This window comes from Callospermophilus lateralis, chromosome 17, assembly GCF_048772815.1.
Source record: "Callospermophilus lateralis isolate mCalLat2 chromosome 17, mCalLat2.hap1, whole genome shotgun sequence".
Lineage (NCBI taxonomy): Eukaryota > Metazoa > Chordata > Mammalia > Rodentia > Sciuridae > Callospermophilus > Callospermophilus lateralis.
The window spans coordinates 35,083,108-35,110,138 of record NC_135321.1 but is presented as its reverse complement, the minus strand read 5'-3'; the positions used below and the strand labels follow the sequence as shown (position 1 = coordinate 35,110,138).

At 44.1% G+C, this 27,031-nt stretch overlaps 1 protein-coding gene across 1 annotated transcript in view; it reads left to right on the top strand.

Annotated features, from left to right (window-relative positions):
• The first annotated feature begins 1,926 nt into the window (after window positions 1-1,926).
• Window positions 1,927-27,031, top strand: part of Mocos (molybdenum cofactor sulfurase) — a 45,841-nt gene continuing 20,736 nt past the window's right edge. Inside the window, exons 1-10 of the mRNA XM_077105608.1 lie at window positions 1,927-2,068; window positions 2,709-2,885; window positions 8,673-8,762; window positions 10,404-10,470; window positions 11,593-12,234; window positions 14,120-14,196; window positions 16,078-16,277; window positions 20,870-20,986; window positions 22,341-22,790; window positions 24,483-24,645. Of these exons, the coding sequence (XP_076961723.1) occupies window positions 1,927-2,068; window positions 2,709-2,885; window positions 8,673-8,762; window positions 10,404-10,470; window positions 11,593-12,234; window positions 14,120-14,196; window positions 16,078-16,277; window positions 20,870-20,986; window positions 22,341-22,790; window positions 24,483-24,645 (2,125 nt within the window). The remainder of the gene's footprint in view (window positions 2,069-2,708; window positions 2,886-8,672; window positions 8,763-10,403; window positions 10,471-11,592; window positions 12,235-14,119; window positions 14,197-16,077; window positions 16,278-20,869; window positions 20,987-22,340; window positions 22,791-24,482; window positions 24,646-27,031) is intronic.

Sequence of the window (27,031 nt, the reverse complement as noted above, 5' to 3'; positions counted from 1 at the left end):
AGGTTCCTGCTCCACATTGCAATCTGACTCCACTAATTTCTCTTGCTCTCCATCCCACCCTTCATCCCCACCGAGCTCCAGAATGTCCCAGCCTCATTGAATGTCCTGCTTCTGGAATCTGCTGAGCCATTTGCTATTCTCTAGGCTCTTGCACATGGAATATTGCCTTTCCTCCCCCTGCTTCCTCCTCTGGGACCCTCTGGGAAGGTATCTCTGCATTCTCCTAGTAGGGAAACTCTCTTCCTGTGGGCCTTGGCTTTCAGCAGAGAAGTCCTCTGCTCTCAGCCTTATTGACTATTGTCTTTCCAATGTCTACCATGTTCCTTGTAGGAAGCAGCTTTCCAAGAACACCAAAGGAATGCCCCTTGCCAAAGCCTCAGGCTTCATCTTGAGGGACTGGAGCTAGAACAGTTGCAAGAAGTTACAGCTGGTTTCCCTGTCCCCAGTTTTCACAGCTTCATCTAGTCTGGCCATGGTCATTAGACAGGTCTACTTAAATCACTTCTAGGGCCACTTTTGCTCCAAAGCCTTAAAAATGAAATTCTAGCTCCTCAGCATGAGGTTTCTTCCTCTACCACCACAGAGCCTAAATCTGAGAAGCACTCATCCACATTTTGCCAAGTGAATGAATGAAAGAAATTGTGAATGAAGGTCTTATATATAGAGGACATTCTTGCAAATGGATCCTATTCATAGGGGACCCTGTAAGTAGGGTCTGTTAACCTGAAATCAAGGGCATTTGGGGAGACATCATCATGAGTCAGGGAAGGGGGCCGTGGGAGCTAGATCAGGGACAAAACCTCGTGCAATGCATAATTGAGCCCATCTCTCCTGTCTGCCCAAACGGGTAGGCAGAAAATTTTCAGGTTCTTGGTGAGAGAGGTCTCTAGGAGTGGAAAGAACTGTTTTTCTGCAGAACTGGCCTTCCGGGACCTCAGCATGAAACAGCTCAGATTCCTCTTAGACTACAGGACCGACAGTTGGACCAGTGAGGCAGGCCTGCAGCATGACTGTAGGCACAGTACCTTCACACTTCCTTACCATTCGCCTCACTTGGATTCGAAGTCCTGGTCTCCTTCCACCTGGTCTCCTGATCTCTGGGTAGCCCACCACGTACTTGGGATCGCACAAGTACCCCACACTCCCGGGGCGTACCTGGCCCACGATTCGTGCACCTGACACCTTCAGACCCTCAGCCTCACACTTCCCGCTCCCGGTTTTCCGGCCCCTCCCTGCTTGACAGACTAATGCCCCGGGACACTCTGCCGGGGCTCTCGGGTGCGGCCCGAGGGCGGAGCAGAGGAGGCGCTCCCGTCCGGGTCGCACCCAAGCTTCCCGGTTCCAACCGTGCGCAGCCGCAGAGAGCTTTATTAACCGGCGTGTGGACTGCGTAGTGATTTTCCTCTTCTACCCTTTGCTTAGCCACATTCTCAGAAACACGGAGCCCAAGTCCCACCGGGGAGCAACAACTGGAGAAATCCAAATCTCTTCGTAAACGCCCGCTGCGCAGAGGCCGGCTCACACTACGGTGGGTGAAGGTCCCCGGGGTCGCCGTGCGGAATACAATCACGGTTTTCAGGATGGCCAGCAGGGAAAATCCTAGGTTGCTTCGTGCACTTGCATTTCCATGACAAACAGCTAAACAAGGGTTTTGCATTCCAGGGTTCTGGGCAGCTCCGCGGGCTACACTGGAAATTCGTTCAAAGAGGCAGCAGAGCGGGCTCTCGTTCTCTCGGCTCCAGGTGTAAAAAAGGCGGACCGAAGTGAAACCCCTGAGTCAGCGCGTCCGGAGAGAGCGGGACAGTCCCTCGAGGCGCCGCCCCCGGGTCACGGACCGGCGCTGCCCCAGAGGCGCGGCCGGGGCGGAGTCACCGTGGATCGGTCTTATGTACCTCCCAGACCCTGCCGGCTTTGACAGCTTGGGCCATGGCTAGCGAAGCGACAGAACCCGGGGCCGAGCTGCTGGCTTTCACGCGGTTCCGCGACTCGAGCGCGGCGCGCCTCGCCTACGGATACGGCCCGCGCAGCCTGCTCTGCATGCGGGAGAGCGAGTTCGGCCGCCTGGCAGGTGAGGCGGGCGGGCGTGCGGGACACGCGGCTCCTGTAACCCACAGGAAAGGAGCTCCTGCTCCAAGTGGTGGCCGCGCTGTCATTCAGGGCGCGTTTTGAATTGAAAAGAGTAGGAAGGATGTGTCCACGCGTCGGTTTCATGGAAGTGGCTCCCTCGTCTATCGCTCCAGTGGGGCAGGACCAACCTTTCCCCAGATCCTTTCCACCTTTCCCCAGCCCTGGAGAACCCGGCTTAGGATTCTTCTTGCCCTCCCGTCCCCCGTATTCTAAAGGCCCAACTACACCACGGGTGTTGCAAAATGCAAGAGGTCCAGCGGCCTTGACTTCTCTGATGCATGCCCTGAGACAGGAGCGGTGCTGGGCGGCCAGCCAGTGGAGTTGGGGGAGTGGCTCTGAGGGATCGCGAGGTGGGGACCGAGAGGCTGAGGTCGTGGGGCAGGGGTCTCCCAAAGCGGCGCCCCAGACTGCGCTGGCAGGGGCCACGAGTAGCTTTTATTTCCCAAACCTCATTTTTCTCGCAGCTAGAGCAATGCCTCCCAGGTCTTCCTAGCTCTAGCTCTCTGGGGGATTAGAAGAATTAGCGAACCCTGCAATTTGAATTTTCAAGAACAGGACAAGCCAGTAAATTGGACACGAAGATCGGGATCGTGCCGTGCTTTTGTGGAACCTGCTGATTGAATTGGAAATCAAGATCGAGCTGGCGATGACTGACCCCAGCCCCACTGCTGTGGGTTCGGGACTTGCCCTTGTGCCAGGAACCTTAGGGGTGGGGAACCCTGTGCCCAAGGGTGGAAGCGGGCAGATGAAGTGGACAGGTCAGGGGCCAGGGTACTTGGTTTATTTGTCTCATCATGATAAACTGGTGACTGCTCCTGTTTGTGGCAGGATAGCAATGATTTGAGTCGTTTCCTTGTTTTCTTTTTCTTTTCTTTCTTTCTTTCTTTTTTTTTTTTTTTTTTTTTTTTGCAGTTGTAGATGGACCACATACCTTTATTTTATTTATTTTTATGTGGTGCTGAGGATTGAACCCAGCGCCTCGCACATGCAAAGAAAGTGCTCTGCCACTGAGCTACAGTCCCAGTCCTCCTTAAGTTTTATAATGATAACTTTTTCCTCCCCCTTTTGGTAGGCTTTGAGGATCCTGGCCTCCTCCTTGTGTTGTCCCCTCTATACTTAAGTAGAGAGAGTCAGGAGGGACAGGATGGTCTTTGCCAGCCTCTCAACTCCCTTCCTATTCTTCCATGTCACACGGTCACCTGCTGGACATATCCTTCCTCCCTCTTTCTCTCTCCTTTTTATTACAGAAATTTCCTACCACACAGAAATAAAGTCTTATGCTAAGAATACCCACAGGTGCAGAGGGAGCCAGGCCCTCTATTCTTTTGAAGCAAATCCCAGTCTGTGTCATTCAGTCCATAATGCTTCCAGGACTACACCTTCTTAATCTCCTAAATCTCCTCTAAACTTGGATCCCTGAATTGGCTGACTTCTCCCAACACTATCCTGAAAAGTAGAGGTATGTTCTGAGTTCCTCCTGGTTTCACTCTGATCCCTCAGAGATAACCCTCTTACCCACCCCCACCCCCAGAGACTTTTTAACATCAATTGTATTTGTGACAGTGTTGTGTGTGTCCTCTATTTACTTAGTGCAATTCCCAGTATTTCCTCTACATTTTGGTTACCTGGGAGTCTCAGAACTGTTCATTTTTTTTCCCCTTATGGAAATAAATGAACTGGAGAGAGGGTAGGAAAGATCCAAGCATCCAAACAAACCAAACTAATATAACCTTCACCTTCTCTCCTTTCCTCTCCCTCCTTGAAGGTTTTCTGTGGGTTTGAAAATTTATCTGGTTAAGTGTGGGTCTGTATAATTAAATCCTGAACCTTTACAGCTGAAACGTTTTTCCCAACTCGTTGCCTGGGAATTTCCTTGTCTTAGTGAAGGAGCATATTGAATACATAGATTTAGTTCAAGTAGTTCTTGAAGACTTAGGGAGCTGATTGATAACAACTCACTGAATGAAACAGAGAATGGCAGAGGCATGGCTTGGAATAGACCTGGAATTCTTTTTCTTGGCTATGAGTCGTTTGCCTGCTTCTAATGTCAGCTAAAACTGAGGGGTGTTTACTCTGTCCCAGGCACTGGACTGGGTGTTGTCATATATCAACTCATTTAGTCCCATCTGCAGATGTAGGAACAGGGTCCCAGAGTGGTTAGTAGTGGAGCCAAAATTTACTCCAGATTGGTTCACTTGGGTTCTGCACTGTTAACCACTCTGCTGCTCTACCTCCCCAAATCAGACCTTGGCTGATCTAACACAGTTGCTCCCCCCCACCCCAAATTAACTGTTGGACCAAAGGTCAGAGAAAGCTTTTTTAAAATGGTCCTGCAGAAGACTCTTATCAAGGGTCATGGAGCTTCACAGGAGTCACCTGGGTCTCAACTGTGTATTGGGGCTTCATGTGTGCACTGTTGGGCCTTGAAGCCTGGATGAACAAAAACATTTCTTTTAATTTTAAAGTTATGTTTCTGAAGCTTTAATAAAAGAGAACCTTATTTAAAAAATTTAGACTATGTAATACATTTTAATGGTATCAGATTCAAAAGGTGCCAAATGAAATTGAAGAGTGGCCAAAGAACCTCCCCGTCATTCTAGCTGCAGCCATTGTAACCACCCCAGAGTCAGTTGCTGTCAGTTGTGTCTTGTGTGCCTTCCTGGTGGTTGTCTATATTTGTATGTGTGTGTGCTTTAAAGAAAATGTTTCTTAAGTGAGCCATAGCATTTCTCACTACCTGCCATAGTTTGCATTTACTTGTTTATGGTAATTCTCTGCCTCTATCAGGCTAGCTTCTGTTTTGTTCATTGTTGTGTCTTCAGCTCTCATACAGTGCCTGGTACAAAGTAAGTGCTCAATAAATATTTGTTGAATGTAAAAACACTCAATAGACTAGAAATAGAAGAAAATTTAATGAACTTGATAAAGGTTATCATGAAAACCTCCACAGATAACATCATACTTAATGGAAAAAGACTGAAAGCCTTCGTCCTGAGATATGGAACAAGACAAGATGTTTGTTCTTACCACTTTTATTCAACATTGTACTAAAGGTTCTAGTTGGGGCAATTAGGCAAGAAAGTGGAATACAAGGCATCCAGATTAGAAAATAAGAAATAAAAAAATGTATCTTATTTGCTGATAACATAATCTTGGATGTAGAAAATCCTAAGGAATGTATACACCAAAGTAAGACAATTAAAAATCAAGTTCAGCAAGCTTGTAGGATACAAGATCAATGTGCAAAGATCAAGCCAATTTCTATACCCTAGCAATGGATATTATAAAAGTGAAACTAGGAAAATAATTCTTTTTTCAACAGGAATAAAACATACAGGAAAAATTATCAAAATACATAGAAGATAGGTGAGTTCCATATTACCTACCTTTAATCCCAGTGACTCAGGAGGCTAAGGCAGGAGGATTGCAAGTTAAAAGCTAGTCTCAGCAACTTGTGAGACCCTGTCTCAAAATAAAAAATAAAAAGGACTGAGGATGTAACTTAGTGGGTCAATCAATGTAACCCCGGGGTCAATCCCCAGCACCAATAAAATAAGTAAATAAATAAGTGCAAGACATACAATGAAAACTGCAAAACATCATTGAAAGAAATTAAAGACCTAAATAAATGGAAACAGAACCTGTATTTGTGGATGGAAAGACTTAATATTGTTAAGATGGCAATAATGTCTACACTGATGTACAGATTCAATTCAAATCTTATAAGAATACCAGCTTCCCTTCCCTTTGCCCCCCTGGAGCAACTTTGATAAATTTATTTAAGCATGTTTATCTAAGTACTTAAATGACAAAATAATGTTAGTGTAAGAGGGGAAAAAATATTCATGAAACAGTGTGCTTCCTATGTTTTGTCTAACATAATATGACATTCTTATGAGACACATTAATACTCTATTTTTAAAATAAAGATTTTGCCAAATTTCACAGTTAACAAGAAAAGGAGTTAATATTAAAATCCTTCCTTACCCAACACAGTATGTAGGCCAAATTTGCTCTACCTACTTCAGAATCATTCTAGCTAGCTGAGTTTTTGCAGAAATTGGTAAACAGATCGTAAGATTCATATAGAAATGGAAGGACTCAGTAGAGCCAAAACAATCTTGAAAACAAAGTTAGAAGATCCACAATTCCTGGTTTCAGAACTTACTGCAAAGTTATAGTAATCAAGATAGTGAGGTATTGGCATATGGACAGATATAGAGACCAACAAAATAGATGGCATACGGATAGACCAACAGAATAGAATAGAATTGTAGGTCTAGAGACACATGCATCTGTGGCCAGTTGGTTTTCATCAGGGATGCTCAAACTGTTTAATGGGGGAAAGAATGTGGTCTCTTCAACAAATGATGTTGGGACAACTGGATATCCACATGCCCTCTCCCTCACAGTTTATTCAAAAATTAGTTCAAAATCAATAAAGACCCAACTGTAAGAGCAAAAAGTATAAAGTTGTTAGAAGAAAGCACAAACATAGATCTTCAGGACATTGGATTAGGTAATGACTTATGACAACAAAAACTTAAGCAATAATAGCAACAAAAAGAGACAATTGGATACTAAATTTATTTATTTAAACATTTATTTTTTTAGTTGTAATTGGACACAATAGCTTTATTTTATTTATTTATTTTTGGGTGGTGCTGAGGATCGAATGTAGTGCCTCACACATGCTAGGCAAGTGCTCTACTTGTGAGCCACAACCCCAATTCCTTGGATACTAAATTGAAAAACATGTGTGTTTCAATGGATACAGAGGATACATCACTGAATGGAACAAACATATGTCCATGTAAAAATTTGTGCATTAATATACATAGGAGCATTGTTTATAATAGACAAAGTGAGGACAATCCAAATGTTCCCATGCAGATGAATGGATGAACAAAATGTGGTATATTCATACAAAGGAATAATATTTAGCCATAAAAAGAGTGAGTTCTAATACATGCCAAGATATGGATACATTTTGAAAACATAACACCAAATAAAAGAGGTCAGATACAAAAGACCTCATATTGAATGGTTCCGTTTACGTGAAATGTTCAGAATAGGCAAATCTTTGGAAACAGAAGATTAGACTAGTGACTGCCAGGATGAGGCTGGGGGGACTGGTATATGAATGATAATGGTTATGGGACTTCTTTTGGGCTGAATAAAAATGTTCTAAAATTAGTAGTGACAGTTGCATAACAGTGTTAACATACCAAAAGCCACTAATTTCACAGCTTGTGGATTATATATCAATAAAGTTGTTGTAAAATAAAAATTCACCCTACCTGACTAAAAAAAAAAAATTGCTAAGTGAACAAAGGAACAAATGGATCTATTTACTTTGTAGGCTGTGAAAACTGCATCTCAGAGTTTGTTCCATAACAGTGCTTATAATGTACTAGGGTATTCAATAATTGGGTTAGGTAATGACTTATGACAACAAAAACTTAAGCAACAATAACAACAAAAAGAGACAATTGGACACTAAATTTATTTATTAAAACATTTATTTTTTAGTTGTAGTTGGACATAATACATTTATTTGATTTACTTGTTTTTGCGAGGTGCTGAGGATCGAACGTAGTGCCTCATGTAGGGTATTCAATAATTCTTTCTTTGAAGTACATGTTGATAGATGTTTGTCCTTATTCTTTTGCTATTATAGTAAATATTGCACTGAATACCCTATATACAGTTCATTTCACAAAAGCTTGGGTCTTTATAAGATAAAATATCTAGAGGAGGAATTTCTCTGTCAAAGAGTATCTGAATTTTAAAGTGCTACTTATGCTGCCAAATGGCTTCTGAGGGAAGCTGGTAGAGAAAGAGAAATCACTGGAAAATTTGATTGCTCAAATTGTTATGTATGTGTACAAATATGGCATCATGAATCCCACTAGTGTGTATGATTATAACGCATTAATAAGAATTATAAAAAAAAGAGTTGTACCAATTTCTAGCCAGTAGGGTGCTGCCTAGCCTTTGCCCACATAGTGAGACATCCAACTTTTTGATATCTGCCAAGCTAATAGATAAACCATGGTATTTTATGTTCATTAAATTTGAACTTCTTTCTTCAGAAGAGAGACTGGAAGGTTTGTTTCTTTCTCTCAAATTCTCTGCAGTTCTCATAGCTATTCTGGGTTTGAGGGTGAACCCAGGCTCACCCATCAGGGGAGTGCACGGAACCTCCAGGACAGCGCCTGAGTCACAGCTGTATTCATCCCCAGTGTCTTTGGGCACCTCCACTCTGTGGGACACTGGTCCAGCTTCATAAGAAAGCTGGTTAGTCAGGAAGGCTCTCTGAGGGTCTTAAATGTCACTCAACATTAGAAGGGCATTTTCTGCCATTGTTCATGCCTACACTTGGATTAAGAAGCTCTTATCAAGAGGTGCAGGGACATCAGTGTCCTGGTGTTAAAACATTGACATGCATTGAAGGGGCACTGGTCAGACTCACACAAACCAGATGTAGATGACTGGAAGGTCTATGAGCAACAAACTGCAATATTTTTTTTCTTTCTTTTCAGGAACTGTCTACCTTGATCATGCAGGAGCCACCTTGTTCCCCCAGAGCCAGCTTACAAACTTCACGAATGATCTCATGAAAAATATTTATGGTAAAGAAAAACACCCCCAAATTGACTTTAGCTAATTATATATGCAGATGATTAATCTATGTTTAATAATGTTGGATTAATAGATGGAGAACATGCTGTGCACACAAAGCTGACTAAGCCCCGTATCAGATGGGAAGTCAGACAAGCACCCAGGATGATTCTGTACCAAACACATGTTTGGGATGGAAGGTTCTCGATCAGGGATAAATAGGTTACATCCAGAAGAAGGGGTCTGTGTCTGGAAGGCACAGAAGTTCAAAGGTGCTGTGTTTGGTCTTGTGAGTGACTCTACAGTGTAGAGGGTGGAACATCAGGAGGAACACACTTCATTCATTCATTCATTCCATGCTTATTAAACCACCATGGTACATGGGCTTGGTGCTATAATGGGAGAAAAATAAACACAGACCCTTTCTCCATGGAGACTATCATCTAGTCCTGGTAGACAAGACTATAATTAAGTAATCTCCAAATAAATGTAATTAACAAGTGCGTGAAGGGCTTTGAAAAGGTGGCTGGCGCCATGGGAGTCTACATCTGCTGAGAGACAGTGGGGTTAGCAGTGTGTACGCCAAGGAAAGCTTTCTTGGGAGTGGAGTGGATGCTGAAGGATGAGCTGAATTTCACTTGGACAAGAGGAGGAGAAAGTCTGCAGGTAGTGGTAACAGCAAGAACCAAGATCTGGTAGGGGATTCAGGAAGCAGCCCAGGAACACAGAGGGTAGGAGAGTGGCAGAGGTCTGTGTAGAGAGGGAGGTGAGGGCAGGGCACTGGAGATGATCTGAAGAGCTTGATGGTTCCTCTAAGAACAATGGGCAGTCACTGAGGGTATTAATCAGCATCACAACATGATCAGAAGATAGCCTTGGATGGAAAGGAAATTTGTAATACTAGCCACAGTGGCAGTTATAATATTTGTAATGATAATAGTGATCATTACACCCATCTAGGGCTCAGATATTTCTCAAATGCTTACATGTGTTAACTTCTGTTCATCCTCACAATAACTAAAGAGCTATAGGTTCTGTTATTACCCTTGATTTATCTGTGAACAGCTAGGGGCCCAGAGAGGGTAAGTAACTAACCTGAGGCTACACAAGCCAGGAAGTATTGGAGTTAAGTATTGACAGTTAATCTTTGTTGCCACTCCTAGCCCAGGCAACCCATAATCTAATACTTTTAGTATCTCTATACAGTTGTTTTGCTGGATCTTTCATGTGATCTGTGGAATCATGGTCCATGTAATCATGTAACAAGTGGGCTCTCATGTCTGGAACCTTTCACTTAGCATGCTTTTGAAGTTCATTCATGACATAGTAGTTTGTTCCTTTTTATTGCCAAAGAATTGTCCTTTGTGGGGAGGTACTGTATTTTGTCTGTTTGTTCATTAGTTAATGAACATTTATGTTATCTCCAGAATTTGGCCTTATGCCTAGAGCTGCTATGAACATCCATCACACACAAGTCTGTGTGTTAACATAAGTTTTTATTTCTTTTGGGTAGATTCCTAGGAGTGGAATTGCTGGGTCATATGGCTCTTTTATGCTTAGACCTTTAAGAAGTAGACGGTCAGGGTTTTGAAGGGACATAAAAGGAGAGATCATGGTAGTAACTGTAAGGATTTGTCTTTGTAACCTGCCAGGTAATCCTCACAGCCAGAATACCATCAGCAAGCTCACCCATGACACTGTGGAGCACGTGCGCTACAGGTGAGCAACAGGGACACCAACCTGAGTTGACCACCTTGGTGGACACACTTCCTTCCTAGCACCTGCCTTAATCCCCAAAAAGCTCTGAATGGGTTTCAGGAAGATCACACTTAGCTAAGAAGCAATGCACTCATGACAACATACTCTGGGGTCAGAGGACAGGAAAGCAAGAATGCATTAAATGTAGAATGGGGCAGACAAAACACAGGTATGTGACTTTGAGGTCACATAGCTGTTTGATGTGCCTCTGAGCATGTGTCAGAGTGCCAAGGAGTGAACCAGGTTCTGAGGTCTTGTTCTCAGAAAGAAGAAAAGCATTGCTCCATTTTTCATGTTTTATTAGGCATCTGTTTTATTCCTATGGTACCCCACCATGGGAATAGTATTTGCATATTAAACAGCTCATTGTACTAGTATTTGCATGTTAAACAGCGCATTGTACTTTTCCACATAATTGGTTTCTGGAAAATAAGTTCCAGGTGGTCCTTAAAGTTACTTGGATTGACACAATTTCTTATTATTTCAAATTTGAAACTGATACAGTTTTGCAATCAGGTTGTCAGTATTAAAAGCTATGTGAAATAAGCTGAGGACTTAAAACTTGTGACAGAACTAGGGAGGAAGTGTCAAGTAGAAGGGCTTTTCAACCAACATTTAGGTCATTGTTGATTTTTGTCATTCAGGTTGAAGATGGGATTAGAGAGGCTAGGTGACTGTGGATTTCAGCCTGATCTCTCCCATGGCTTTCTTGGCCCCCTACCCTAATTTCACAATGTGGCTAAGCCTCTCGGGATTTTTCTCTAGCTTTTCAAGTAGAGATGTCCTTTCAGCAGAAAGAAAACAGCATAGTCAGGTCTGGTGGTATGCCCCTGTAATCCTAGCAGCTCGGGAGCCTGAGGCAAGAGGATCAGGAGTTCAAAGCCAGCCTCAGCAACTTAGTGAGGCTTTGTCTCTAAATAAAACACACACACACACACACACACACAGAGGGGTGGGGAATGTGACTCAGTGGTTGAGTGCCCCTGGGTTCAATCCCCCGCTGCCAAAAAAGAAAGAAAACAACCTTCAATCATTCAGCACTGGAGCTGAGACCAAGGCTCTGCATGATGCTCTTTCTTGCAGGATCCTGGCCCACTTCCACACCACGCCAGAGGAGTACAGCGTGATCTTTACTGCTGGGAGCACAGCTGCTCTCAAACTGGTGGCCGAGGCCTTTCCATGGGTGTCTCAGAGCCCAGACAGCAGCGGAAGTCAGTTCTGTTACCTCACCGACAGTCACACCTCCGTAGTAGGAATAAGGAATGTGGTCATGGCCATGAACGCCACATCCACTGCGGTCAGTCCAGAGGATATGTGGTCAGCCAAGGAACAGGGTGCTGTGGCCTGTGAGCCAAACTGCCAGCTTCTGCATCTCTTTTGTTACCCAGCTCAGAGTAACTATTCAGGAACCAGATACCCGCTGTCCTGGATAGGAGAGGTCAAGTCTGGGCGGGTGAGCCCGGTGAGCGTGCCTGGGAAGTGGTTTGTGCTGCTGGATGCAGCCTCCTATGTGACCACCTCGCCTTTGGACCTGTCGGCTCATCAGGCCGACTTTGTCCCCATCTCCTTCTATAAGATCTTTGGATTCCCCACTGGCCTGGGTGCTCTGCTGGTCAATAATCGTGCGGCTCCTCTCCTGAGGAAGAACTACTTTGGAGGAGGGACTGCCGCTGCCTACCTTGCAGGAGAGGACTTCTACATCCCAAGGCAGTCGGTGACTGAAAGGTAACTTTCAGCCATGGGGGTGGCTGGTGGAGTCTCCAAGGCAGGTCTGGCACATGCAGCCTTGGGAGTGTTCAAGCCACGGGGTCAGGGGAGTTAGACATTGCTGGCAGGGATAGGCTGGTGGCCAGGCTCAGATCTGGGAGGCAGAGGTCACTGGAGTGTGCCACAGGCTTCATGGTGACCTCTGCCCCTGTGTGTAGGCTTCTTCATAGTACTAACCATAGTACTAACCTTTCATAGAGGTGAACAGGCCTACCGGGAAGTAAAGAGGTCATGGGCCAGATTGGGATTCCGTAGCACCCACAAAGGGTGGCAGCAAATTGCCACAATGATCTTGACAGAAAACACCCTAAGGAACAAGAGTGCACCCAGTCAACAGCAGCTTGGGTCAGATCTGGTTAACAGGAAAAATGAACTGAGCCAGGGGTCCCCAGGCCTGCACTGCAGTGGTTGGGGCCTCCGTGAGCCCCCACAAAGAGTGAGTCACCGAGAGAGTTTGAGGGCTGGCTGTCACTGACCCTCAGAGGGCAAGACCTTGCCTAGCTTTGTTGGCTTGTGCTTCTTCCTCAGGCGATAGGGCAGGAGGTATGGGTCATGGCCAGGATTCTCCCAGATGGTGAGGGCGAGGTACTGTTAGGCCAAATGTGCAAGAGGTGAAAATGTCCCCTGACCCAAGGTTCTGCTGGTCTAGCAGCAGGGGACACCATGGAGTTGGGGTAGGGAACTAATCACCCTGCTAGTTGAGGTTGCCACTAGATGCTAACTAAACCTTCTGTCTGCTGGGCATGGTGGCTCACGCCTGTAAGTCAGTGGCTTGGGAGGATGAGAAAGGAGGATCTCAAGTTGAAAGCCATCCTCAGCAACTTAGTAAGGTCCTAAGTGAGACCTTGTCTCTAAATAAAATATAAAAAAGGGCTGGGAATGTAGCTCAGTAGTTGAGCATCCCGGGTTCAGTCCCCCATACAAAACACAATAAAGACAAACAAACAAAAACCAAAATTGAGTTCTTTCCCTTGCTCCTGACTTCACTTAGTCTCTGATTAAATGAGCTTCCTCAGATAGGACTTACCTTGAGACCTGGATTAAAGTAGCCACCAGCCCTTCTGCTTATGCATCTTCATGGCACTTACCACCCCCTGCCATGTTCTGTGTGTATTTGCTGGGTTTTATTCCTTGTTTCATAGAATGTGAGGCTGGAATGGCAGGGATCTCACCTACACTGTTCACTGCTGTATCCTTAGCAGCTAGAACAGGGCCTGATACACAGTAGGAGACTATAAAGATTCAATGAAAATTCTGATGAAATTAATAATTATGAAATTCAAACATAACAAATAATTTGGTAACCAAGAAATTGTGTATATACTGTATAAATAAAAGCTTTGCAATTTTTAACCCAAACCTGTGGTTCATATGCTTTGGAACCATAGGCTCCTAAAGAATCTCTCAGCTGCTTGGCTGATCATTCTGAATTGGCATCTTGTCAGTGGTGCCCTCTTGTGGTCAGATGGCATTATTTCAAGATATTTCAAGGGCAGTATTTCAAATTCAAAGTCAAGTCCAAATTCTTCTTGGGGGCAGCAAAGCATCTTTTGTCTCCTTAGCATCTCAAGATGGTGAATATCTTTTAGGGACTTTTATCACCACTGCCAGCCTGCCCTAGGAAGTTTGAAGTATTTGGAGAAAGCTGAAGAGCCAATCAGGGCTAGCGACAGCTTGGCTCTTGGTGAGCAAAGCCCCTCTTCAGATGGGAAAAGTAGTGTCAAAGGCAAGCTATTAATAGATATCACTCTGGCTAAAGTCAAACCCTGGCTACATACCTCACAATTCACATGGAGTCTGTTGGCCACAGCTTGATCTTCTTCCCCTCACCCCATGGTTATAGGTTTGAAGATGGCACCATTTCATTCCTTGACATCATAGCAGTAAAACATGGATTTGATGCCCTGGAGCGCCTCACAGGTCAGTGGACATTTTATCTGTATGGAATTGCTTGTGGTCTTGAGGGATCCCTGGCACGGGTGTGGTTCCTGCAAAGAAGACAATATCAATGGAAGTAAGTAATACATAGTAGCTGGACATTGAATGCAGTTAAATCTGACTCTAAATATCTTCAAAGCAACTTCTGAAAGAAAGGGAATGAGAAGGGTTTTGGGGGGTTGTTTTGCTTTGCCAGCTAAAAGAACATTTTAGCAGGTGGGAGACATTTCAAATCAGAAGATTAATAGCTGCACAGAAATGGAGGTACTGTCCTCATTCTCTGAACTGGAAATGGTTATAGATCCTAAGGTTTCATTCAGCTGTTGTCGTGCTGGATCCTCTCCACAGCCTCCCCCACCCCCCAGGAGCTGATGACAAGGCTGTCTCATCCACAGAAGAGTAGAGGGTCAGAGAGGCTAAACATCTTCCCAGGCTGGGGAGCTGGGAACTGGGAGGATAGGATTTAAACGCAGGCCTTACATAACTCCAAATCCCAATCACTGTCTCTGTCAGCAGCTTTTGTACACTGTGCATCTTCTTTCCTGACAAGTACTCAGGGGTGTGGACAGGTGGGGCTGCTCCCCAGAGGCTGATACACAGACAGATGTCTTTTCCCATCTCACAGGGATGACACAAAGGTCCACGCCCTGAAGAAGCCTTATCTAGTCAGCATGGCTCACTCATGGTGCTGTGCTCCTTGAGAGGCTGAGCATCCAGAATTGGACGTACTGCCTGTACCGTCCATTCAGAGTGGGACTGTGACTTAGCAGTTAGGCAGCCCTTCCTCCCTCTGTCCTGTCACACTACTAGGACTCCAGGTCCTCAGCCTCAGCCCAACTGTGGGGCAGATGGGATTCATGGAAGGGAGGGCTGCCCTGATGGAGGTGTAAGGAGTAAGTGGGCCTCATCCAGGACCAAGGGAGGAGCTGGTAAAGACGGGCATAGAAAAACCACTTTCCAAGGAAAGGTATCAACAGGACACTGAAATCACAGGTGGCAGGGGTGCCTTTAAAGTCAAAAGTTTGATAATATCAGTCCCTAATATGGCAAACTTTGCTTTTTTATTTTCCTACTCAATTTCTTTTTCAAACAATGGTGGTGAAATATACATAAAATAAAAATTTCCATTTAGACCATTTTAAGCATGTAACTCAGCAGTTTAAAGGACCTTCACATTACTGTGCATTAATTGCCACTACCCACATCCAGAATCTTTTTACTACCCCAGACTGAAACTACCCCTGAATCAATATCTGCTCATCCCTTTCTCTTCCCAGCCCCTGGTGACCTCTGATGGCCTTTCTGTCTTACCTTGTGGATATTTTATATGAAAGGAATAACACAATATTTTTCCTTTTGTGTCTAGCTTATTCTACTTAGCATGTTTTCAAGGTCTGTTCGTGTTGAAGCATGTACTCTTCATTGCTTTGCATAATTAAAATGATTTAAACATTAGCAGGCACAAACAACAAAAAATGATATTTAAAGAAAACATACATTTTCCCAATCTGTTACCAAAGAATATAAATTATCTACATGTTGAAGTTCCATTAAGTATGCATATATATGTATACATGTGTGTATATGTACATGTACATACATATTTAAAATACATATATATTTAAATAAGAGTACAGCAGAATTCCTATGGAAAAATTCTACAGAAACAGCAATGTCAAACTAATTTTTAGTCCCAAAGACCTAAAACTTTGTTATAAAGGCAATACCCTACCATACTTACAAGTACTTAAAATTATTACAATGAGGACCAGGTTGATCAGTTGTAAGGATCTTGTTTTCTTAAAAACGAGAGGGCCTTTCACGTAGAATTCCTGACACTCGGCATTTCACCTTTGTTTTGAGGTGGCATGGAGAACATCAGGCAGCACACCTTCACGCTGGCTCAGTACACCTATACGGCCCTGTCCTCTCTCCACTACCCCAATGGAGCCCCTGTGGTGCGGATTTACAGAGACTCGGATTTCAGCAGCCCTGACGTTCAGGGTCCCGTCATCAATTTTAATGTACTGGATGACAATGGGAACGTCATTGGTTACTCCCAGGTGAGTTTTCTTTTCATCCTGCTGACCCTCTTCCAACAGAATTGCTCTTCCTGGAACTTGGGAGCCTTTCTGAGCCCTGGAATTTGCAGTCAAAGCCTCTGTGCCCTGGAAGCATGGTGACAAAATTCAGGTGCTGTTGCAAGAGCCACCTGGCTCTCATTCAGAGGCTTCTTAATGCTCACTTACACTCAGAACAAGCTTGGCTATGTATTTTTTCAGCCCTCTTTACTCAGGCATGGTTGAAAATTTCAAATTGGAAAGAGAGAGGCTGATTCTTCTGATGGCAATGGCAGGGTACAGGTGACAGCTTGGCAGCAAGGGAAGCCACCCTAAAGTAATCTAGACAGAAAAGTACTAGGGACAAAATACCCCAGCTGAGGTTATTTCATGCACAGACTGATTGGTACTCCACAATACATCAGACCCAACAGCATTTATTGGTGTGTTATTTGAAATTCAGAGTTTTTTTTTTTTAAATGAGACATAAAAAATGATTCACTTTTTTTTTTAAACTCACAGAAGCCCTTATTTCTGCCTATTTTTTGCATATGATGAGTTCAAAAGTTTGGTGAGTTGGCTAAAGATTTTCTGCATATATATATTCTGCATGTATTTTCTCATTAAAAAAAATGGAAAGTGTGCTTAGCAGGTTGGGAAGTACTTGAGTTGGGGTCCATTTGATCATACGTTTAGAAGGAGGTATTTATCTTCCCCTGAAAGCCACAATCCCTATGCACCCTTGATAAATTTCAAATATCCCAAACAAAATCCATTTCCCAGCCAACCAGTATGGTGCATGCTTGTATTCCCAGCTACACAAGAGGCTGAGGCAGGAGAATCCCTTGAGCCCAGGAGTTTGGGGTCTGCCTAGCCAACATAAGGAGGCCCTGTCTCAGAAACAAAAACATAAAAGTCTATTTCCAAAGGAACCTCTGCCCCTGCTCTTCCAAAGAGCCACAAACTTTATAAAGAACACAAAGGGAACAATTCTTCTGGGGAACGCTGCTCCCCATTGGCATTTAGAGAAGACGCTCTACAACCTCAGATGTCTCTTGAGTAAGTTGACAGTGCAAACTCCCCACTCCCATGGCCCTCAGCTCTCTAACCTGGCACAAAACCAGCCCAGCACCACTGTGAAGCATGCAATTTTAAATGCTTTGCCTGTATGTGTTGGGGTAGAATATGCATCAAGAAAATGCATATTCTTAAATATGTTATTCTAGGTAATTGGTAAAATAAATTTTACTCTTGAATCTAAAGTAAATTTGTATTTCCTGAGGGACTGAGAGAGGGCAATGGGTGACCATGAAGTGTCTCATGGCAGGTGTTGCTGGAGGAGTCACCAGACTGAGTGAGCAGTGGGGTGCTCACTCCCTGAGGTTGGGTGCAGGGCCAGTCTTTTCCTTTGAGCATCGATAGGGGAAACCAACCCGTGAACTTCACAACTGGGGTGTAGCTACCTGCGGTGGTTCAGGAAACTCCAGTTATGGTTACCCTGGGCCAAAGAAGCTTCACAGTGTGGGAATTCCACAGGGATTTTGATAGCCTTCAGAAAGATCAGATGGCATCATGGTTGGGTTTGGTTATCTCTTTTTCTGGGGCTAAGTGAAAGAATTTAACCTTCTATGTGAAGTCTTTGAGTTCTTGTTTTCAATTTCTGGATCTCCTAATTTTGTTCTCCCCACTGTTGGGGGTCCTTACTGTGTATGGTGACTAAGATCTGGGATCAGATTCTGACCACTTCTTGCTAGCTCTGTGATCTTGGGTAAATTGCCTTAAGCTTTCTAAGACTCTGAGAAACGAGGATGACAATATGCTTTGCTCATATTGTGGTTATGAGGGTGAAATGAGATGTAAGATACACATCACTTACTACAGGATCTGGGATAAAGTAAGGGCTCAGTGAATATTGAACACCAAGCCTCTTGGCTGGGATGCTTCTGTGTATTGCACTTGGGCTTATTCCCACCCCTCCCAATGCTCATCCTGCCTCTGTGCTCAGCCTCCTACACCTGGCTGGGCCTGGGTGAAATTCCCTAGGGATGAAGGCAGGAGGAGACTGACTCATAAGTGGGAAATTGGAACAGAGTGTAAGCATGGTTGCAGTAATGTCTTCCCCCCACATCCTTCTGCCAGGTGACCTTGACACTCCTTCCAGGGAAGGCTGGGGCCAATATTTCTTCCCTTGTATCTGAGCCAGTTTGTGAATCACTTGTAACTAATAGAATATGACACAGGGGACCCTGTGTGGCTTTTAAGGCTAGGTCAGAAAAGGTGATGGCATGTTTTGTTGCCTGGAACACTCAGTTATGGAGCTCTGAGTTACCATGTAAGCTGCCAACTTGTCCCCTGAGGTTGCCATGATGGAGGGAAGTAAAAAATGGAGAGGCCACATGTAGCCACGATGGTTGTCCGCCCTAAATTTTGATCCCTCCCAGCATTGTAATCAGACACCCAAATGAGTAAATAAATGGGTCTTCAGATCATGTCCAGACTTAGACTTGAGTCGTCCCAGTTAGGACTTGAGATATGGAACAGAGAGAAGCCTCCTCTGTGAGCAATCTGAATTCCTGACCCACTGTCGCTGTGAGCACAATACAGTGGTTTTGGTCTCATTCTACCAAGTTTGAGTGGCTTGTTTTACAGCAATGCTAACCAGAACAGTGAATATGGGAGAGGAGGGATGGCCACTGGGGGCTTCTACTGTCCTTTCTGATACAGCTGGTCTGGGAGAGGGGCGGGGCTTCCCTAGATGGTGTTCTGTGAATGGAGACTGGACACTGAAGAAGGAGCTGGCTGGACCCAGAAGTTCTGCCAAGTCTCACCTCACAGTGCAGAGACCTCCGGGACGTCACTAGTAGTCAAGGGTGAAGGGACAGAGTTGTTCTCCAAGGACCTTCAGGTTCAATCCAGAAAATGAGATGGCTTCCTCTCACTCTGACAGACCAGGGGAGATGGCAGAGCCAGCACGTCATGAGCTTGACAAGGGACTATGGGAGGCACGGTTGCTCAGCCAAGAGCCAGTCTGACTGTGGTGACTGGTGGTCTGCAGGGGACATTATGTTCCTTGTGGCTGCCTCTGGACACTTGGTATGTGACGTTCAAAGGCTTACCCCTGTGGGTAAGATGTCTTTGTTTCCTTGAATGTGGTTAGATGACTCTCTCCCTGAATTCAGCCTGACCTACCTGGGCTGAGGACCCACACAGGGTGCCCCAAGGGAGTGGAGTCCTTGACTCACAGCCAAAGAGTCGGCACAAACATTCCTGTGGGCTCAAGTGAATGTGAACCACCTTCCAGAGTCTTTAGAGATCAGAAGAGAGTTGGGAACTTCTGAGTTCCCAGCTCAGACTGAGCGACTATTCTGGTTGAACCCAAAGTTTGGAAACATGAAAAGAATATGGATATGACACAATGATTTCCAGATTGATTGAGAGCCGAGGTGGTGCTACTGGGGATGGCACCTTGCTGGGGCTGGCTCTGTATCAAACCCTGTGGCAGCTGATGCCAAGGAGCTGCCAGTGGCACCAAAGTGTGAACTTTGCTGGAAACATCTGGGCTCTTGGAATTTCGCCTGAATTTGATATTTTCATTTTTCTCAAGCATATTTCTGTAACTTGACTGGCTGAACCTTTATTTCCAAACATTTATCAAATCTTTGATAAACCTGTCATAGATCATGCCATTTTAGAGCAAACTTCCAGTCTCAGACCATTACTGAATCCAGGTCCAGGGGCTCATCCCACTGAAAAATCAATGTCTGAGAGAGAAGTGTTGGGGAGAAAGAAAGGTTTTATTCAGTAGCTAAAAATGGAGAAGAGGGAGTTTTACTCATAAATCAGCATCTCAGCACCAAGGGATTGGGGGTTCTGGGTATAGAATAGGAGCCATGAGGAAGAGGGAGGCTAACAGAGGGAGGAATAGTCATGTCTTTTCTGGGGAAAGGTGGAGAGCTTCCAGGAACCTGAGGGCTGCCTCTTCACTACCTTCATAGTCTGGTGTTTCAGGTCATGGAAATATGCCTTTATATGCCTTTAGCTATAAGAGGGGAGAGACCAGGCAGGTCTGGGTCAAGTTATAACCCTCTGTTGTATTTTGGGACAAGACATTTCTGAAATGTTCAACAATGTTCTATGTGCAGAGCTACATAGAATCTGACCTAAAAATGAAGGCCCTAAAGGAGACAGATACAATCTGAGGACAGAGAGTTTGGGCCTTTTTACTTCATTCCAGTCACTTCTCAGACACGTGTAGGCCCAAGTAAGAGTGAGTGTTTTCAACAAAAGTAGCCGTCAGGTCCCTGAAGGGTAATGCAGGCAACTGTTGGTCATCATAACCCACATGTCAGAGGAGGATCCACAGCAAAGCTGTGGAATCTCATAAGTATTGCCCTTGCCCAGTCATGTGACCTCAAAAATCAGTGATTTTTAAGTCAACTAGCAAAGCTAGAAGGTTTATTTAGGTTTTTCCTTAGTAACAAGATCATTGTTTTATTATTGGAAAAGGCCCTAAATGCTGACCTGAAACTCTCCCAGGCAATCAGAGTACCACTGGACATCTGTAACACCTGCAGTGTGTCATGTTTAATCCACAGGTAGACAAAATGGCCAGCCTGTACAACATCCACCTGCGAACCGGCTGCTTCTGCAACACCGGGGCCTGCCAGAGGCACCTGGGGATAAGCAATGAGAAGGTCAAGAAGCATCTTCAGGTCAGTGCCGTGGCCCAAGTGCTGTGACTCGGATCACCAAGACCACGTGGTGGGGAGGGGTCAGCTACACTTTGACTGGTCATGTGTCTGGTGGGGCTAGTCTTTGGCTTGATTTCTTGGGAGCCTAGTCTGAGGCTATACAAAGGAAAAGGAGGTGAATGAGGAGAAAATACTTCAAGATATTATCTTGATGGCAGTAGTTTCTGATTCACTTTTTACTTTGAGGGCAGAAATTTTAAAGGCAGAGAGAGCTGTTAAGGAGGCATGTGCAAGGACACACCCTTAACTAGTTCAGCGTTCCTTGGGGACAGTCCCCTAGCCTCAAATCGTGAACTCTTCCCTGGCTCTAGGGATTCTTTGTTTCTCAGAATCCCTACCTTCCCTTCTCTCCTGGGCCAAGGTTTTCCACTTCAGGGTGCAGTCTGTTTTGAACCATTTCATAAGAATAGAATCGTGTGGGTGGCAAAGAGCCCTTATTTATTTTGGAGGTTTCTAATTTTGAGTTTCTTTTGATTGCTGCTGAATTTGTTTGTACTAGATTCCAACTAAGCACAAATTGGATTTTATTTAAAAGGAGTGATAGGGGAAGAGATGGAGAGAAAGAGGGTGGGGTGGGGAGAGAGGGAGAGAGAGGCTTAGAATAAATGCAGTTCTAGATGCAACATTTGATTGTGTGGAACGGCATGGTCCCATCTCTTTGGCTGACTGGACTGGAATTAGCACTGGGGAGGTGCAGCCTTATATGCTACATTGACCAGCGACCAGTACCAGGCAGCCGGGCTTAGAGACGGACATCTTTCTGCTTCTTTCCTCCCTCCCAGAGGGGACATTCAGGTTGACTTGGGCCTACACAGTGGCTTCCAGTTGGTCATTTAGGGACAGCATCTCTGTCTCTTGTTCAGGTCAAGGGGCATCTCTCAGGGATGTAGACTTCTCTTTGGTTCTCATAGAGACTGAGGGGTTGGCTAGCAGGTATTTCTTTTGCTTCAGCCTTGGTTTTACGGGGAAGCCAACCCTCAGGGCTTGTGAAACTCTGGTCTGTTCTTTGACCTCTCTGTGGCCAGCACTGTGCCAGCTCTGTGTTCAACACTTTACATGAAATATTTCTGTTAAGCTCTTTCTTGGCCTTTGGAGATTGGTATTGGTTCACAGCTAAACAAAATGGGGTCCAGGAAGCTGGCCCCTGAGCATTCAGAGCTGAACCCTGTGTCTCATACATGTAGCGCATGTTGGTGTAGTAGGTCTGTTTTCCTGGGTTAATTTTAAAATTGACAAAATTTGTTTTACAAAACTGTTTCCAATTGATCCAGAAGGCATGAGTCCCTCTGGCTGATTTACCTCCCTTGTACTCCAGGCTGGTCATGTCTGTGGAGACGACGTCGACCTCATAGATGGGCAGCCTACAGGATCTGTGAGGGTTTCATTTGGATACATGTCTACACTTGAGGACGCCCAGGCCTTTCTCAGGTTCATCATAGCTACCCGCCTACGTTCACCAAGTGATCAGCTTCCGGCTGGTTCCAGGGAAGCTGGAGTCCCATCAGCAGAGGGCAAGGCCCAGGACATGCCGGCTGTCACAGACAGACATGTCCTGCCTCAGAATGACATCGGCACAGGCTCTGGGGTTTTCCCTGACTCTCATCCAGGTTCCAATGCTATCTGTTTGCATCCACCACAAAGTGAGGCCACCAGAAACCAGCAGCTGTCTTTGGAAAAAGCTGCAGGTGCCCTGCATGGGGACCATGGGCCACGCGTTGTCACCAACCTTTACCTCTACCCCATCAAATCCTGTGCTGCCTTTGAGGTAAGAGCTTTCACTGCAGCACAGAAACTGCTTCTCTTTGCTTCCTCTATGGGATTTTTTTTTTTTTTTTGAGAGGGATAAATTGAAGAAAAGATGTAGCAGGTGAAGAAAAGCATGCAGAAATCAAAGTACTATGTCAGAGTTGTCATATGAAACGCTGTTCTCGTTCTCTTTCTGCCTCTCTACGTACATGCTGACTTCTGAACATGATTCTGCTCATGGGGACCCTGGGATGACCCTGTTTCTGAGTGGCAAACACCTGTTAGTCATTATACCTGTCACTTTCCTTGAATGCATGTGCTAGCTCCTTGCTGAAGCACTTAACATGCTTCATTTTATTTGATCCTTAAAGCAGCCACATGAGGTGAAGGGTGACATTATTCCTATTCCATAGATGTAGTTCATGAATGGATTAAGGTTCAGCACCCTGTTCAGGTCACCTGTAAACAAATGACAGAGCAAGGATTTGAACCTGGATCTGCTAACTTTTGGGTCCACGCTCTGAGATTTGTTCTGCTCAGAGCTTTCTACAGGAAAACTGTACTAGCCTTCTGTATCTATCTATGGTTCTGCATCTGTTGATTCAGTCAACTTCAAATCAAAACAAATTATTTTAAATGCATCTGTCGTTAGCATATACAGACTTTCTTTTTCCTTGTCATCATTCCCTAAACAACACCACATAACATCTATATTGTGCTAGGTAGTATCAATAACCTGGAGTGTGAAAGTGCATGGGAGAATGTGTGCAGGTTATCTGCAAATACTCTACCACTAATCAAGGGGTTTGAGCGTCCACAGATTTTATGTCTATGTGGGGAGTCATGGAACCAATCCCCCACAGATACTGAAGGACAACATATGTTATATCTACAAACATATTGGCTGGGCCCTCTTTTCACCTGGGGGACAAGAGTCTTCCCTTGTCTGGCAACTAGCCCCGGTTTCCAAGAAGCCCTTTCTCCTGGTATAGCCAACCTGAGACTATCTTTCTATAATCTCCATGTGTGTCCCAAGTTCCAGGCAAATATTCCAGACTCCTAAGCCTCTGGGATGATAGGCTCTCTGGCTCCTCATTTGACATACCAAGGTCAGGGCTGTTTGTTGGCCTGTGTTTCAGAGTGGTCCCATAAGGGCCTGGCCTCCAGGCTGAGATCATAAACCAGCAAATTCGCTTCTTCCTGAATGAAGGCAGGTGAGGTCTCTGTGTTCCCCTTACTAATGAGGGATCTGATTTCATAGATGAGTTTTGTTCTCTAGGATAAGCAAAATGATGGCCACCAGGCAGGCATTGGTGTCCCATTTTACGGATGAGGATATGTAGACTCAGTAGAAATTTATTTTTCCATGAACCAATAGGCCTATAAGACTAGAGTTACAGAATGAGTCTTAATATCTCATTCCTCCAAAGTGACCTGACCTGGTCCTAGAATGACCATTTCTTCACCCAGTTCTCTCTGTTGGAGAATAGTATTAGACATCAAGATCTGGACAGTAGATGTAGTTTGTATTTTGAAGGGAATCTCCCTCCTTGCTGCCTCCATTTGCCTTGTCCTCTTCCTCCACTTTCTCCTCCTCCTCTCTTTCTTCCTTTGAGAATATGTGCTGAATTTGTGAAGTCCATCTGGATTTGTGCAGCCCTGGTTCAATACATTTTTGCCTTGGTCTAAAATACTCCTACCTTTTGTTTAGGTGACCAAGTGGCCTGTAGGCAATCACGGGCTGCTGTATGACCGGAGCTGGATGGTTGTCAATCACAACGGCATTTGCCTGAGTCAGAAGCAGGAGCCCCGTCTTTGCCTGATCCAGCCCTTCATCGACCTGCAGCAAAGGATCATGGTCATCAAAGCGCAAGGTCTGAAAGGGCTCATTCCCACAGGGGCGGCTTTCCTACTCGTGTGATGGGAATAGAATGGCTTTTTTTTTTCTACTTAGTTGTACATGACAGAAGAATGCATTTCAATTCATTGTACACAAATGGAGTGCAACATTTCAATTCTCTGATTGTACATAGTGCAGAGACGCACCATTTGTGCAATCATACATGTACCTAGGGTAATGATGTTCATCTCATTCCACCGTCTTTCCTACCCTCATAACACCCTCTACCCTCCTCTTTGCCCAATCCGAAGTTAGAATGGCTTTTCTTTTATTACATATTAAAATTATTCTAGACTAAGTGGAATGGTACCCTGAAAATTTTCTTTTTGTTTCGGAAAATTTCTCAGGAGAGGTGACAACCTGACCATTCATCGGTAAGTAACTAGGTATAAACTTTGAAATTATATGATGCCCTTTTTACCTATATTCTTTAAAAAAATTTTTTTTAGTTGTTGATAGACCTTTATTTTTTTTAATTAATTTATATGCAGTGCTGAGAATCAAACTCAGTGCCTCATACATGCCAGGCAAGTGGCTACCACTGAGTCACAGCCTCAGCCCTTTACCTATATTCTTAATTTCTTCTCTTGTTATAATATGTACTGTAGGAATTAACTCTTCCTTTCTTGGTGTGTGGTGCCAGGAATCCAATCCAGGGCTTTGTGTATGCTCAGCAAGTACTCTACCACTGAGCTATGCCCCCAGTCCTAATTCTTCCTTACTAATAATTTTTATTGTGAACTAACATACAGAAATGTATAGACTAGCTCTGTTCAGAACTTTCTGTGATGATGGGAATATTCACCATCTAGTCCAGTTGTAAACAACCAGTCACAGATGGCTAGTGGGACACTGGAACTGACTCTTAAAATTTATTCAATTAATTTAATTTTTTTAAAGAGAGAGAGAGAGAGAGAGAGAGAGAGAGAGAGAGAGAGAGAGAGAGAGTGTTTTAATATTTATTTTTTAGTTATCGGCGGACACAACATCTTTGTTTGTACGTGGTGCTGAGAATTGAACCCAGGCCGCACGCATGCCAGGCGAGCGCGCTACCACTTGAGCCACATCCCCAGCCCCAATTAATTTAATTTAATTAGTTAAAAGTATCTAGTGGTTACAGTGTTGGACAGCAGAAGAGAATAACACAATAGACAATTATATCATCCACTTCTAAAAAATCTTAACTCTTGGTCACATTTCCTTCAGATCCTTCTTTCCTCCTTTTTTTTTTTTTTTTAAAAATAAAGAATAATAATAATAAATATAGCAAATAAAGTTGAATTTTTTATTTGTTCTTTTTAGACATACATGACAATAGAGTGTATTTTGACATATTGTACATACATGGAGTATAGTATATCCTAATTAGGATCCCATTCTTGTGGTTGTACATGATGTGGAGTTTCACTATGTTCTATTAATACACACATATAGGAAAGTTATGTCTGATTCATTCCACTGTCTTTCCTATTCCCATCCCTTCTCTCTTCCCTTCATTCCTTTGTCTAATCCACTGAACTTCTATTCTTCCCTTCTCCTCCCCCTGTTGTGTGTTAGCATCTTCATATCAGAGAAAATATTTGACCTTTGGTTTTTGGGATTGGCTTATTTCATTTAGCATGGTAGTCTCCAGATCCATTAATTTTCCAGCAAATGTCATAAAGTCATTTTTTTATGGTTGAGTAATATTCTATTGTGTAAATATACCACATTTTCTTTATTTGTTCATCTGTTCAAGGGCACCTAGGTTGGTTCCACAGCTTAGCTATTGTGAATTGAGCTGCTATCAACATTGATGTGGCTGTGTCACCGTAGTATGTTGATTTAAGTTCTTTGGGTATAAACAGGAGTGGAATAGCTGGGTTAAATTACAAGTTTTTTTGAGGAATATTTATACTATAAAGCTGAATTATTCTATGTACCTCTCCTAGGTCTTTTTGCTCCTCCTTCCTCACCCTACCTACCATTTACAGAATATTAAAATTTCTCTCCTAACTTGTAACTGATCTTTTGTGACATCACATTTTCATATATATACATATATTTGAAATTTTATTTTATTTTTTATTTTTACATGGTGCTGAGGATCAAACCCAGTGCTTTACACATGCTAGGCAAGTGCTGTACCACTGAGCTACCACTGCAGCCCCACATTGTTATATATGTATGATTGTTTTCTTGGCTGTATGTTCTTCTGTTCCAAGTTTTTTTTTTTCCTTGAGCCAATAGGCCAATATTACTAGAGTTACAGAAGAAGTCTTGTGAGCTCATTCTTCCAAACTGGTGGACAATTCATGGCCTTCTGTTCTCCCATATATGTGTAGCCAACTCCATAATCCACATACAGAACAACTCCATCA